General features: G+C 41.7%; 1 protein-coding gene across 1 annotated transcript in view; it reads right to left on the reverse strand.

Moving 5' to 3' along the window:
- The window catches only part of LOC126470250 (uncharacterized), a 98204-nt gene that overhangs the window by 28420 nt on the left and 55275 nt on the right, over nt 1-14509 (reverse strand). The window contains exon 2 of the mRNA XM_050097964.1: nt 5094-5134. Coding sequence (XP_049953921.1) covers nt 5094-5134 — 41 coding nt within the window. The remainder of the gene's footprint in view (nt 1-5093; nt 5135-14509) is intronic.

Raw genomic sequence — 14509 nt, forward strand, 5'->3', positions numbered from 1 at the left:
CATTTAGCTGCATGAACTGCAGGGAGAAATTTGCTAAAGATACCAGTGAAATATGTGTACAAGTATGTGTGAAATATATTAAATATATGTGATATGTGCATATGCAGGCAAAGCCATGGGCAAGAAACTCCTCCTAAATCCCTGGATTAACTTAGAGGTAGGAGAGAGGAGGAGAGAGACAGAGAACAGGGGAGGGGATGATAATGGGAGTGAGGAGGAGATGGACTCTAAGGTGGAGGAGGAGATGGATAGAGGATGAAAGAGAAAATGGGCAGAGGGGGAGAAGCAGATGGATAGGGAGGGTGGAAATGAGCAGATGGACAGAGAGAGGGGGGAACGGCAGGTGGCCAGAGAGAGGGACAGGAGGAGATGGACAGAGATTGGTAGATGACAGAGGTGGATAGAGAGGGGGAGATGGACAGAGAGGTGTAGATGGACAGAGAGGTGGGCAGAGAAGATGGACAGAGAGAGGGGGAAGGAGGAAATGGAATAATGTAATATGAATAAATACATATGCACGTAAACCAGGTACTCTATGAATTTTTATAATAAAAGTAGCAGCATTCTTGAAAATAGTTTCAGGCATGGTATTACTTTCGTAAATACAGTCCAGTCACTTTTATGTGACCATCACCTGTGCTTGATGTCAATGTGCAATAACCACTCATGGATGTCAAGTGGAAGCACTAGTAGTGGAGGGTGTACAAAGCATGTCCAGGGAATGTAGAAAACAGTGTAGGCATTGTCATAATGCATAAAATGGAGTGATTTATCTCCTGTCCAAAAGGCCATGATCATTGGCTTTTGGGTCAACCATAAAAGAATTTCTGTAATTGGCTAAGTTTGTAAACTGCTCCCATGGTTAGGGTATACTGTATGTGGCAAAATGGTTCTATCCAAAATGGCCACAGGGCAAATGTGGTTCACCACGGGCCACAGATGAAGGGTTTAACAATGGCTATGGAGATGTGTAGAAGTGAACAGATATGCAACTGTTGAGCAACTGATGACCCAGATGAAACAGGGGGCTATCAACAGTGTCTGATCATTCACTTTTCAGTGAACATAGCTGAGTATGGGCCTCCACAGCAGACACCTGGTTCGTGCACCCATGCTGATTGCTGTTCACGAGCAACAAAGGCTGCAATTTGCATGCCACTAACACAAATGGGTGTCTACTTAGTGGTGAAAGGTGGCCTTTCCAGGTGTATCATGCCATTTCCATATATGGCATGAAATGTCTGAAAGCAAGCACCCTGCAACAATCATTGGAGGGGTCCAGGCCAGAGGAGAGACCATTATCATCTGGGGAATGTTTTTGTGCTGTTCCTGGGTGATTTCATCATTCTGCAAGGAACACTGGATCATCACAAGTATGCATCTATCCTTGGTGACTATGGCCACTACTACATGCAGTTTGATTTTTGGCAGCATGATGGCATCTAGCAGCAGGTCAGTGCAACATATCACACAGCTCACAGTGTATGTGTGTGGTTCAAAGAATACCAGGATGCATTTACTGTACAATGCTGGCCAGCAAACTTCTCAGATTTAAGCCCAATTGAAAATCTGTGGGACCACCTGACCAGGCTGTACATGTCATGGATCCTAAACTGCAAAACCTAGCACAGGTGGCCATAGAACTGGAATTGACATGGCTCCACATCACTGTCTGTACCTTCCATAACGTCACTGACCCTCTTCCTGCATGTCTCACAGTGGTGGCTGCCGCAAGAGGTGGTTATTCTGGCTTTTGATGGGTGGTCACTTTTATGTGACTGGTCAGTATATAAAAAATCACGAAGTGGAATAACAGCTGCTGATCATCACAGCACTGCAATACTACATAAGAATCAATATGGGTAGCATTTGTGTAATCAGTGGCAGTGGGTTCTGGATTGGCTATATCTATTTTGTGACTCCTTTGGTGAGTAATGTGCTCTGAGTACTCCTACTTCCTCCTCCCACAAATCCTTGTCATTCAGTCCAACCTCACCTCCCTCCCCCAGTTAAGGAAAACAATACCACTGCATTACAACATTTTGTGCTTAAGCGGATAAAATAACTTTTACAGTGTATCAAAAGTTGTTTTTATATCAAATTGCAATGTTATTGTTGTGGCCTTCAGTGCAAAGATTGATTTGAAGCAGCTCTTCACAGTACACTACCCTGTACAAGCTTCCTCAGCTCTGAATAAACAGTGCAACCTGCATCCATTTGAAGCTACTTATTGTATTTATCTCTTGGGCTCCCTCAATAAGTTTTACCCCTCACACTTCCCTCCATTTCCACACTGACAATTCTTTCATGCCTCAGGATATGTCGTATCAAATGATCCTTTCTTCCAATCAAGGTACATCATAAATTTTTTTTCCCCCAATATGATTCAGTACCTTCTCATTAGTTGCCTGATCTACCCATCCATAATTCAGCAATTCTATAGCACCACATTTGAAAATCTTCTATTTCCTTTTAGTCTGAGCTGTTTGTAGTGCAAGTTTCACTTCCATACAAGGTTACACTCCAAACAAATGCTTTCAGAAAAGACTTTCTTTCACTTAAATTTTCATTAGATGCTAAAAAATTCCTCTTTTTGAGAAATGTTTTCCATGCTATGCCAAGTCTGCATTTTATTAACCTATCTTTTAGGACCATGATTTGTTAGCAAAACTCATCTATGACTTTTGGCATCTCATTTCCTAATCTACCTCCTTCAGCATCAACTGATTTAATTCAACTACAAACCATTACACTAATTTTACTTTTGTTGGTGTTCATCTTATAACCACTTTTCAAGACATTGTCCATTCTGTTCAATTGCTCTTCCAAGTCCTTTACCATCTCTGACAGAATTCCTATATTATCTGTAAACCTCAAAGGGATTATCTCTTCTCCTGTAACTTTAATTCCTTCTCCAAATTTCTCCTGGTTTCCTTTACAGCTTGCTCATTGCAGAGACTGAGTAACATCAGAGATAGACTACAACCCTGTCTCACCCACTTCCCAATGATTGCTTCCCTTTCATGTCCTTTGACCCTCATAACTGCAGTATGGTTCCTCTACAAGTTGTAAATAACTTCTCACTCCCTGTATTTTCCCCCTCCTATCTTCAGAATGTCAAAGAGTTTAATCCAATCAGCACTTTCTCTAAATCTACAAATGATATAAACATAAATCTTTCTTTCTTTATCTTTCTTCTGAGATAAGTTGTAGCGTCAGTATTGCGTTGTCTGTACCAATATTGCAAAATTATACTTTTGCAATATTTAATCATAAAAAGAAGTGATAGCAAAATAATGATAAAAACCAAGTGCCAGAATTATAAATTAATGCCTTGTCTCTTAATTAGGATGTCACACTGTGTTATGTTACATTCTTTATCCTGTCGGTTTGAGCAGAACTGTATTCTTTGTCACTGCAGCAAATTGGTAGACATTTCCTGGCTGCTATAGGCTATTTTTCACTGGGATGCTTCCCTGCTGGATGACACTGCATGTGGATGCTGTATAGCCATGAAACTTGTCTTTATATTATTTTGATAGTCAGGAGGCAAGTCCACTACAATTTATGAAGGCATGCAGAAAAGTAATACCTCCAATTTTTGTATGTGCAAACCCTTAAAGCTTTTTGCATAAAACAAATGTTATTAACATTCTAGATCTTTATTCTTCAAGTCTACATATTTATTTCTTAACATAATCACCCTGGCGATGAACAATTTCTCCCAATGAAAGACCAGTTTGTTAATGCTGTAACTGTAGAGTGTTTGACTCTGTTGATAGAGCCATAACCTCACCTCCGCTTACACTGTTTCATCACTATCAAAGTGAAGTCCTCAGAGGTGTTTTTTGAGTATTGGAAACAAATGGAAATTGGATGGGGCCAAGTTTTGATTCTAGGGAGGATTATCATTAACAGTGAACCCAAGGCACTGGATCATTGCAGATGTTGCAGCACTCATGTGTGATCTGCCATTGGCATGCTGATGGAGAGGATGCTCCATTTCTGGATGAACTCTTCAAATTCATGCTTTCAGTTTTCTGAGGGTCTCTCACACACCTAAATAGCTACATTACACTCTTCCATATACATGCTATAATTCAGAACCTTATAACAGCAGAGGATTGCAATTTGCATAAGCAAAGTTGGAAAGATTTCTGAGTAATATACATGACACATAGTACCTCAGTCAATATTGAGAACAGAATAAAAAATTTGAAAGTATTACTTTAGAGCTTGCTCTCATAAATAAACAGAAAATCCAATTTGTTAAAATATTTGCTCAAAATTTAGTGCTCCCTAAATTTTGGAACCAGAGGGGCCTGCAGTTTGCATACACTGTAGGACTGGCCCTGAGTCAACAAGCTGTATGATCTTTATAAACATTTACAATATTGAATCATAATTATTATTTAAATAATTTTCTAAAATACAAACAATGGAAACTCTGGCAGGAATATCAACAATGTAGGAAAAGACAGATTGCTACTTACTATAAAGAAGACACATTAAGTTGCAGACAGGCACAATTAAAAGACACTTACATAATGCTTTAAGCCACAGTCTTCATCAGTAAAAGTGAGACACACACACACACACACACACACACACGCACACACACACACACACACACACACACACACACACACACACACACACACACACACACACCATTCATACAAACAAGCAAGCATATCTCATCTACATATGGCCACTAACTCAATCTTCTTAGGGCCAAGATGCTGGAGTTGGTGGTCATGTGTGCATGATGTGTGCATGGGGTGTGCTTTCTACAATACAATCATTTTTACAAAAAAGACTTGGATCATATGGTCACGAAAATGCATAAAGAGCAGCAGAATTATATGCAGAACAGTTTTTAAGTAGATAATATTCAAAAGGTCACACTTTCAACAATTCTGAGAGAAAGTTTTATTATACAGCCCTCCCCCCAGGAAAAAATACTCAGAGTAAGAATGAGGTCAATATAGCAAGAGGAGTACCAGTAACAGTTATAGTAACTATGTTATGGTGATCATTACTTTATTGAAAAATTCAGTATTTCTAGAACAGAAAAAAGTACCAGAACTTACAAGTATGGTAAATAACAGAAGAACAGCAACTGTTAACCACCCTGGAACAGAAGAAAATGTACTGTTATTAATTTTATCATTATTTAGTAGACAAAGTTATACTCTTTCTCTAAGTGTAATTGCAAACATCAGTAAATTAATTCTGATGATCATTGTGATGCAACATATAGCTTAATACAGAATTCTAACAATATCAGCAGTCCAGTTTAATTGAAAACAGTAAAAGATGTGAAATAAAAATTGTGGTGCTAAAAATAGGAGACAGCTCGCAGTATCTACTCTACAAAAACCATCAAGAAAACTGAAATCTAATGGAAAGCTGTATTATAAAGAACTTGTCAAAATATATGATATGTTCTACAATTTTGGTTAATTATCACTGATGTTTTTGTGAGGTGATTTATTATAAGTAGGTTTATCACTTTGGCCATGCATTGACTGATACAAACAAATGATAGTTAGTACTCACACTAAATGCAAAATAAGTGTTATTTTTCCCATTCCCATAAATGTTGTTTATGCAGCCATCATCAGAAAAGTGACAAAAGACAGTTTACATTATGCACATTCATAATGGAGCAGATTAGACAAGACTTCTGAATCAGGCAAGCTCCTTTATGTAAATTCTGAAATGTGGATTTAAATCACTTTGATTTTGTCTACAAGTCAGTGGCTGGTAGATGCATCCCTACTAATCTACCAAACGTGTAGAGGCGAAAGCTTGCATTTGTCATTATCTCATGTTCTTTGACACAGCAGCACTTCAAGGCCTCTACTTGTTACTGTCCTTCTAATCACAATGTTAGTAGCAATTATCTTATACTAAACGTATGTCAAGGGAAATTCTTCTTGATCTCTATGGAACCAATTTCTATGGGGCTCTGAGATATTTGTAGAGTTTATATTGCAATCCTTTTCTTGGAATTTTCAAAGTACACTGAATATCTTTTGTTGAGTGTCAGTCAGTATTTCCATCAAAGTCACCAACAAGGAAATTAAGCCTGTGAACATTCATGCTGCCTTTCTTTGTGTATACTGTCCATCCAAAATGTTCCGAGATAGATTTTATTCCTGGCATATAAGAGACGTCAGCACAGAAATTACAATGCCAGCTTCAGCTAACAACTGTAACAACAAATGTACATTCAGCCACTCAGTTGTGAGCAGGCAGTATTAAGTAGTGGATATGAGACTGGAAGAAAAAGGAGAACAATTCTTTTCTGAAAAAAATCATCAGGGCTGATGAGAGTTTGTGATATCAATATGAAGCTGCCACAAAAAGACAAAGTGCAGAAAGTCACATGAAAGGTCAGCACTTTGATGAGATAACTGACATTCAAGCCAATATGATATGGGAGTTACGCAATGTCTGAAACAAGGACTTTTCTAACAATTTCATATGGTTTTATGAACACCCTGTGCATTGTACTCAAGGGGGAAGGGGGTGGGTGAGTGTCAAAGTATAACACCTGAAGCATTAAAACCACCATCTTAACTTATCTCTATTTTTTATTAATCCAAGCCTAAAACTTTTTAGACTGACTGGGCACCCATAATGTACCCAGGCCTGATTTAAGATCATGTGAGAGCCATAGTACTGATGAACAATAGGTACTTGATAACCATTATCTGAGCAACATAATTAATCCAGACAGATGAGTCTTATTAGCTTCAGTCACACAGCAAGGAAAAGTCATTGTTTAGAGAAGCAGCATAGCTAGTTACATGATAATTGGTTATTTGAGTTCCTTCATAATAAGAAAAGTGTTAAACATCATTAATGGCTAGACAGTAAAGTGCCAAGATTCTTAGATCATGGAGGCAAATCCCGTCTCGATTCATCCCCAGGTGCTCATTTGCTTCACTTAGTTTTCAGGCAGTTACTTGCTCTCATCTAGGTAATGACGTCCTGAGTAAGCATTTCTGCCTCAGTTATGCTTCATACAAACAAGAAGAATAAGGAAAACCATTTATACACTGCTGGCCACCGTAAATGCAACACCAAGAAAGACAAGAGGTAGCACAACAAAATTTATTTTGTAGATAACATGTTGACCAAGTATCAAATGATTACATTTACAGACGTCTGTGACACGTGGTTCCTACCAGAATCAGTAGCCAGAGTAGCAGCCATTGTTGGAAATCACTGCTGCCACACGTCTCGGCATTGAGTCAAAGAGACATTGGATGTGTTCCTGGGGTACAGCAGCCCAAGCAGCTTCCACAAGTTGCCAAAGATCATCTGGTGTGGCAGCTGGGGATGTAATCTGGGTCACTCGTTGAGCAACTATGGACCACATGTTTTCTATCAGCGAAAGATCCAGAGAGTGAGCCGGCCAGGGAAGCAATTCAATCTGGTTATTGACGAAGAACCTTTGGACAATGCGTGCCACGTGTGGTCGCGCATTATCCTATTGAAATATGGCTGTGGCCGAGCCCTGAAGGTAAGGAAGGACAACTGACTCGGATATGTAGCGCCGGCTATTTAAAGTACCGGCAATGCATACTAGAGGCATGCGAGAGTAATATCCAATACCACCCCATACCATAATACCCGGTGCAAGACCAGTGTGGCTGTGCATAATGCGGCTGTCCAGCATCCTCTCTCCACGGTGTCTCCACACTCGAATCCGACCATCGTGGTGCTGCAGACAGAAGCGTGCCTCATCAGTAAAGACAACGTCATTCCATTCTGCCGTCCACATCCGTCTGTCATCACACCATTGGCGACGGAGACGTCTGTGGTTCTGCGTCAATGGTAGACGAAGCAATGGACGTCTTGCGGACAGACCACTCTGCTGTAAACGGCGTCGAATGGTACGTGCAGACACTGGATGATGCATTACAGACGCAATGTGCTGTGCTGTGGTTCGGGATGTCACTGAGCGATCTGTCACTGCCATGCGCACAATTTGCCTATCAGCACGTGCAGTGGTGCACCGAGGTGAATACGATCAACCACGTCTGTCCGTCGTACCCTCCTGCATCCAACGGTCACATATCCGCATTACAGTTGTTTGGTTTCGTCCAACACGACTAGCGATTTCTCTGTATGATAATCCACAATCTCGGTAAGCCACTATCCTTCCTCTGTCAAACTCAGATACTTGATCAAAAGATGTTCACTGCTGTCTATGAGGCATAACTGATCGTCTTATGAAACAACCACAAGGTAAACACACGTGCCGAACGTACACTCGTCGAAATCGCCAAGCCTTAAATGGCGCTATGAGGTGGCACCACAGGCACGCGTGATGTGCGTCTGCGCTGAAATTCTAATCAGTTGCATATCTCATTGCTGCAAACTCATGGTATATATATATATATATATATATATATATATATATATATATATATATATATATATATATATATATATATATAGAGGATTATGTTGAATCCTATATCCCTAAAATTTGTGTTAGGTGCCTCAGAGCTGTCTTAAGGAATTAATCCCTCATCCAGACAAGACCAAAATTATGCTACCATTGTTTCTCCAGATCCATTCCTGATATCAACATTTAAGATTTTGAAACCTTATGTTGAATATTCCTCTAAGTCATCCTTATGATAACTGACACTAAATACAAAATTATGACTACAACCCAGATGACAGACTGTTACCAGATCCTTAGAAAACAAAATATACCTCATTACCCCTTGAATATGAGAGATATTCCAAGGACACAGCCTGCAGAATCTCCTATAGGATATACAGCAAGACCTAGACTTTCAGTTGCTCTGGAAACAAATGTTACAGGATTATCAAAGTTAATAGGATGCTTGTGGTAACATGCTGAAATCCACCAGCTCATAAGCAGTTACTTTTAATCCATACAATCTACATCTGGAATCATTGTAGTTAAAATAAATGACTTTTTGCATGTGGATGAGGGACAAAAATGATATTGGATAGAATGTTAACAAGATGATTCTTTGTAAACTCTGCTGGGATGGCAAAAGAAGCAAAATCTACCATGGCAACAATGAGGCAGCGTGCAGTGGTTGCAGTTCAGGTTGTTCTATGATCCCTTAGGAGGGTTCTTCATACTGGATACTGTGGTCCACTCATTAAGATTAGCTATTCAGTGACCAATTGTTTCCCTTTCTTCTACATCTTATTGATGAGTATATTATGGACACCTCTTTCTTCCAAGATTGTAACATTTGTTATCACTCCACTGCATGCACATGTTGCTGGTTTCCAGTGGTCTTCTAAATAACTCAATCTTAAGCCTACAGAATACATTTGGGACTATTTATAATGGCAGGTGAAACATTGCAAACAACATCCCCATGATTTAGTAGCTACATGGGTCCATATCGTCAATGAATGACCTCAGCTGGACACGGTATACCAGAAGAAACTTCTGGATTATTTTTCCCACTGAACTGATGTTATTATCAAGGTTAGAGGTGATGTTACATTGTATTAGCATCATCTCTCCAAGGGATGACTAACTTTTTGTTCAGTATACTTATGATACATTGGGTCAGTAGAGCATCAGATACATATGCCTTTTAGGTGGTGTCAATGGCAGCACCTTAGGCAGCTTAGTCCATAATGACTGAATTAGCGATTGACAAACCCTGTGCTCCCAAGCTAGGAGGTGGTTAGCACTATGATGGTGTAACAGCATGCACTGAAGGCAATGAGGATCTTGTAGTTAACATACCACATCACAAGGTCGGTACTAATCACTGACTGTTGCAGCCTGCGAGACTACTGGTGGGCAGCAAAGTGCCCATGGGCACAGATGGGCAGTGTTAGGTAAAAGGCTGACTCGTGGCAGCCAGGCCAGAACTTGTGCACCAGTTCTGCATGCAGACAGGGTTGGCCCTGTGGCTAGGGTGTGCCCATAATGTGTGTAATAGGGCTGCATGGAGATAGCCTATAGGAGCTGCACCTACTCATGAGCAAGCTGAGGGGTGCCCAGCAGCACCTGTGCACTATGGGTGTGGTGTTTGAATAGCCTGTATGATATATTTCTTCTCTTCTTTTGTTTAGCTCAGTCACCAGGTGAGAGGAATCCTCAGAAGTGTACATAATTACTCTGTCTAACAAAGAAAGTAACCACCCAGTAGGGATAGTCGAATGTCAATGCAACTTTTTAAACCTAAACACAGTTGGTGGGTATGTAAGTGATTAGAGGTGCAGCTCTCTGTGACTGGTAGAACAGCCAACAGAGTGCATTAGTCTTGTTTGTGTTGAGCATTGTTACCAGGCCTGAAAGGGTACAAAATGGCATGAACTGCAGCGGATGTTGAGCGATCGCTGTGAAGGGTATGGAAACGTGAAGTACACGTACGAGAGAGCATTATCAGCACCTGACACAGTCACCATTTAGCTGACTGGTCAAATCATGCAATATGCAGATTTGTGAGGCCTCTGGATGGCAGTGGGCTAGTGTTGAATTGCATTGGAAAATGAAGACAGACATACTTATTATCAAGGTTCTAAGCATACCACATCTGACCACCACAATGGAGGATCGCCATATTGTGCACAAAAAGCCATTTACAACTACGCCTGCCATCCAAAAAGTAATGGGATTTCTCAACATTCTGTTAGATCTCACACCACTGATTGACGACTAGCCACAGGAGGACTAGGGAATTACTGTCCTATGCACAAGGCTGCCATTAACACCTCAATACAAGCAGCTGTGTCTGGATTGGCTGCAACTGGGAAGCATGGACTGATGGTAAATGGTGTCACATTGTGTTGAGCAATGAATTGCAGCTCTGCACTACCTAATGGATGACAAGTATGGTGGTGACCTGGGGAGATTACCCATTCTTTCATTGTTTTGGAGAGGCACAGTGGCGTTACTCCTGATGTCATGGTGTGGAGAGCCATCATGTATAACTTCAGGTCACAGTTGGTAGTGATTGAGGGAACTCTGATGGCACAACAGTGTGTAACAGAAATTCTGAGTCCTCATGTGTTATCTCTCATGTGAGAGTATTGTGACGTTATTTTTCAACCAGGCAGTGCCCCTCCACATGTGGTACGTTTCTATGAACTGTCTTTGTGACAGGCCACATGGGGCGCAACGTAATACTGATAAGTGTGATCATGCTGTCAAGTTCTTTACAAATTTGACTCGATTTTCCAATTACTGTCAATCCATGAAATTTCAGTTCGTTTCCTCCTCCCTTTTTGGGTGTTTCCCTTCTTTGTCAGGCTTTTTCGTTTCAAATAACGTTAGTTAACGTCTTTTCTATACCATCACACGGCTCAGGACTGAGTGAGTGAATAAGGTGAAGTTGTCCCCAGATTGATTCGAAAGCCACAGAGATTCATTGGGCATGTCCCCATTCGAGGTAGTACGCTCTTAACTTCATCTGAAGTTACTTACTCTTGATTACCACTTACGTATCTAGCAGTCGTGAATCTTAAATGCTGTTCAGTTGTGTGTGTGTGTGTGTGTGTGTGTGTGTGTGTGTGTGTGTGCGACAGAAAGAGGGAGGAAGGAGAAGGAAGGGAAAAAAAGGAGATTACTTGAGTCAGTTATTGGCGACATCTATAGTTTAACATGGATCCTGTTCCACGATGCAGCTATGTATTTTTCACACACACAAATCATTACCAAAGGTGTGAAAAGTGACATTAGACACAGTATAAAATCCGAGGAAAAACTGAGATATAATCCCCAACCTTTGGATTTTTAATCGGACACTTACTAAGCCACCGAGCTATACACTAAGGTGACAAAACTCGTGGGATATCTTGTAACGCCATGTCTGACCTCATTTTGCCCGGCGTAGTGCAGCAACTCGTCGTGGCATGGACTCAACAAATCATTGGAAGTCCCCTGCAGAAATACTAAGCCATGCTACCTCTATAGTCGTCCATAATTGCCAAAATATTTCCAGTGCAGGACTTTGCGCACGAACTGACCTCTCGGTTATGTCCCCTAAATGATCGATGGGATTCATGTTGGGCAGTTTGGGTGGCCAGATCATTCGCATCAATTGTCCACAACAGTCTTCAAACCAATCGCGAACAACTGTGGCCTGGTGACATGTCGCATTGTCATCCATAAAAATTCCATCGTTATTTGGGAACATGAAGTCCATGAATGGGTGCAAATGGTCTCCAAATAGCCGGAAATAACCATTTACAGCCAATGATCTGTTTAGTTGGACAAGGAGATCCAGTCAAGTCCATGTAAACACAGCCCACGCCATTATGGAGCCACCGCCAGCTTGAACAGTGCTTTGTTGACAACTTGGGTCCACCGCTTCGCGGGGTCTGCGCTACATTTGAACTCTACCATCATCTCTTACCACATTAATTGGGACTCATCTGGCCAGGCCAGGGTCTTACAGTCGTCTAGGGTCTAACCGGTATGGTCAAGAGCACAGGAGAGGCGCTGCAGGCGACGTCGTGCTGTTAGCAAAGGCACTCGCTTCGGAGGTCTGCTGCCATAGTCTATTAACACCAGATTTCGCCACACTGTCTTACCGGATACGTGCGTCGTACGCCCCGCATTGATTTCTGTGGTTACTCCAGGCAACGTTACTTGTCTGTTAGCACTGACAACTCTACGCAAACGCCGCTGCTCTCCATCATTAAGTGAAAGTCGTCAGCCACTGCGTTGTCAGTGGTGAGAGGTAATGCCTGAAATTTGGCCTTCTCGGCACGCTCTCGACACTGTGAATCTCGGAATATTGAATTCCAAAACGATTTCCAAAATGAAGTGTCCCACGCGTCTAGTTCCAACTACCACTCTGCGTCCAGAGTCTGTCAATTCTTTTTGTGGGCCCATAATCACGTCGGGAACGTTTTCACACGAATCAGCTGGGTACAGATGACAAATCCGCCAATGCACTGCCCTTCTATACCTTGTGTACGCGATACCACCGCCATCTGTATATGTGCATATCGCTATCCGTGACTTTCATCAAGTCAGTATATAGGAGCTAGGTATTAAAATTGCAAATGGAAAGCTTCATGTTTCTATCCTGAGTGCTACTAGGATTTTTTCTATAACTTACCGCTTCTTCCACCACTAGCCATGATCTGTATGTGTGAAAAATGCCAAGTTGCTACTTGGTTCGGGTCCTCTTGTAACTGTCTGGGCAATTCAATTCATAGTTTGGGGAAAGACAAAGGAATACGAGCCCCAGATAGTGCCACACCTATTAAACCGTAGTAGTTTTGCAACTGCACAGGATGGTCAGCTAGTTGGGAATATTTAGGAGTTTCTGCAGAGTTTTATTTCAAAGTCGGTTTTCCATTGAGTCAAGTATTCTCCCAGTATAATACCACCAGCGCCTACGTGCCAAACCAGCCTGTCCTTGAGGAAGCAGTTCATTACAGCAAAAGCCGCCGACAAAAGTTGCCTTCAGCCCTCTGCTGAATAAACTGGCGTGTCCGTGCACCGTGTTAACCAATAGGGAACGTGAGAAGTGAATCACATGTGTGGGCGCTGCGGGATCTTGGTGGACAGAGCACTGTTGCTTCTCTTTCGTGGTTTCCATTTCTGAGACAGAGCAAATCTCTCATCTCTCTTATACTTCAGCCTTTTGGTGGAGCAGGCGGGTCCCTCCGTCTGTCTCTGGCCCTGCTTCCCAAGGTAGACACACGAACGCGTAAACGCCACAACTCCCGTCTACTAATCGTTTAATATTTTTGCTTAAACTCGTAGACTTGCAGTCAACCTTTACTGCCGCCCCCAGTGCACATCCTTTCTGTATTTCATTCCAAGTTCAGTGAGATGAACTCTTTTATTTAGTCACCTCGCTTCCGACGCGTCCCGCTCCGCATCTTGTACAAAATCAACCTCTAGGCTGAGAGCAGCTTTACCATACCTTACCGGAAGTATCATACAGTCACCTGAATACTGGGCAGACAAATTCGTGGTACTCTTGTTTCTTTACTTCTTTTCTAGTTCTTACATGCAAAGCAGTACTGAATCTCGTGACTTATTTATCATTAACCCGCCGCCGTAGCCGAGGTCGCTAACGCACGCCTGTGCGGTGGCGCTCAACTCGCAGATAAGCCGGTTCATATCCTGGTGGTGGACGACATTTTCACTGCAATGTCGGCAAGGGAAGGAGAGGTGGTGACGTAAAACTTCTGATCACCAGCCTATGCGTCAGTTCCTGGATTAAATTCCAAACCTCCTTGCAGTGTCCCATGAAGTGAGGGCATGTGACATTGTTGATACTGATCCGTCTTCGGATGAGGTTTTTAAGATCAGTGGCCACCTCGGAGCCATTCGAAAGGAGTAAGCTATGTGCTGGCACCGGATTCCTTCTCTCATCATCATCATCATTATTACCACCATCATACAACGCAAACATAACACTACACCATACACGCATCAACCGCATCCACCTACACTCCACAAATACACATTCGACATTTAATTTTTTTTTTATTTTCTGTTCAAAATGTGTGTGTG

This window comes from Schistocerca serialis, chromosome 3 (genome assembly GCF_023864345.2).
Source record: "Schistocerca serialis cubense isolate TAMUIC-IGC-003099 chromosome 3, iqSchSeri2.2, whole genome shotgun sequence".
NCBI lineage: Eukaryota > Metazoa > Arthropoda > Insecta > Orthoptera > Acrididae > Schistocerca > Schistocerca serialis.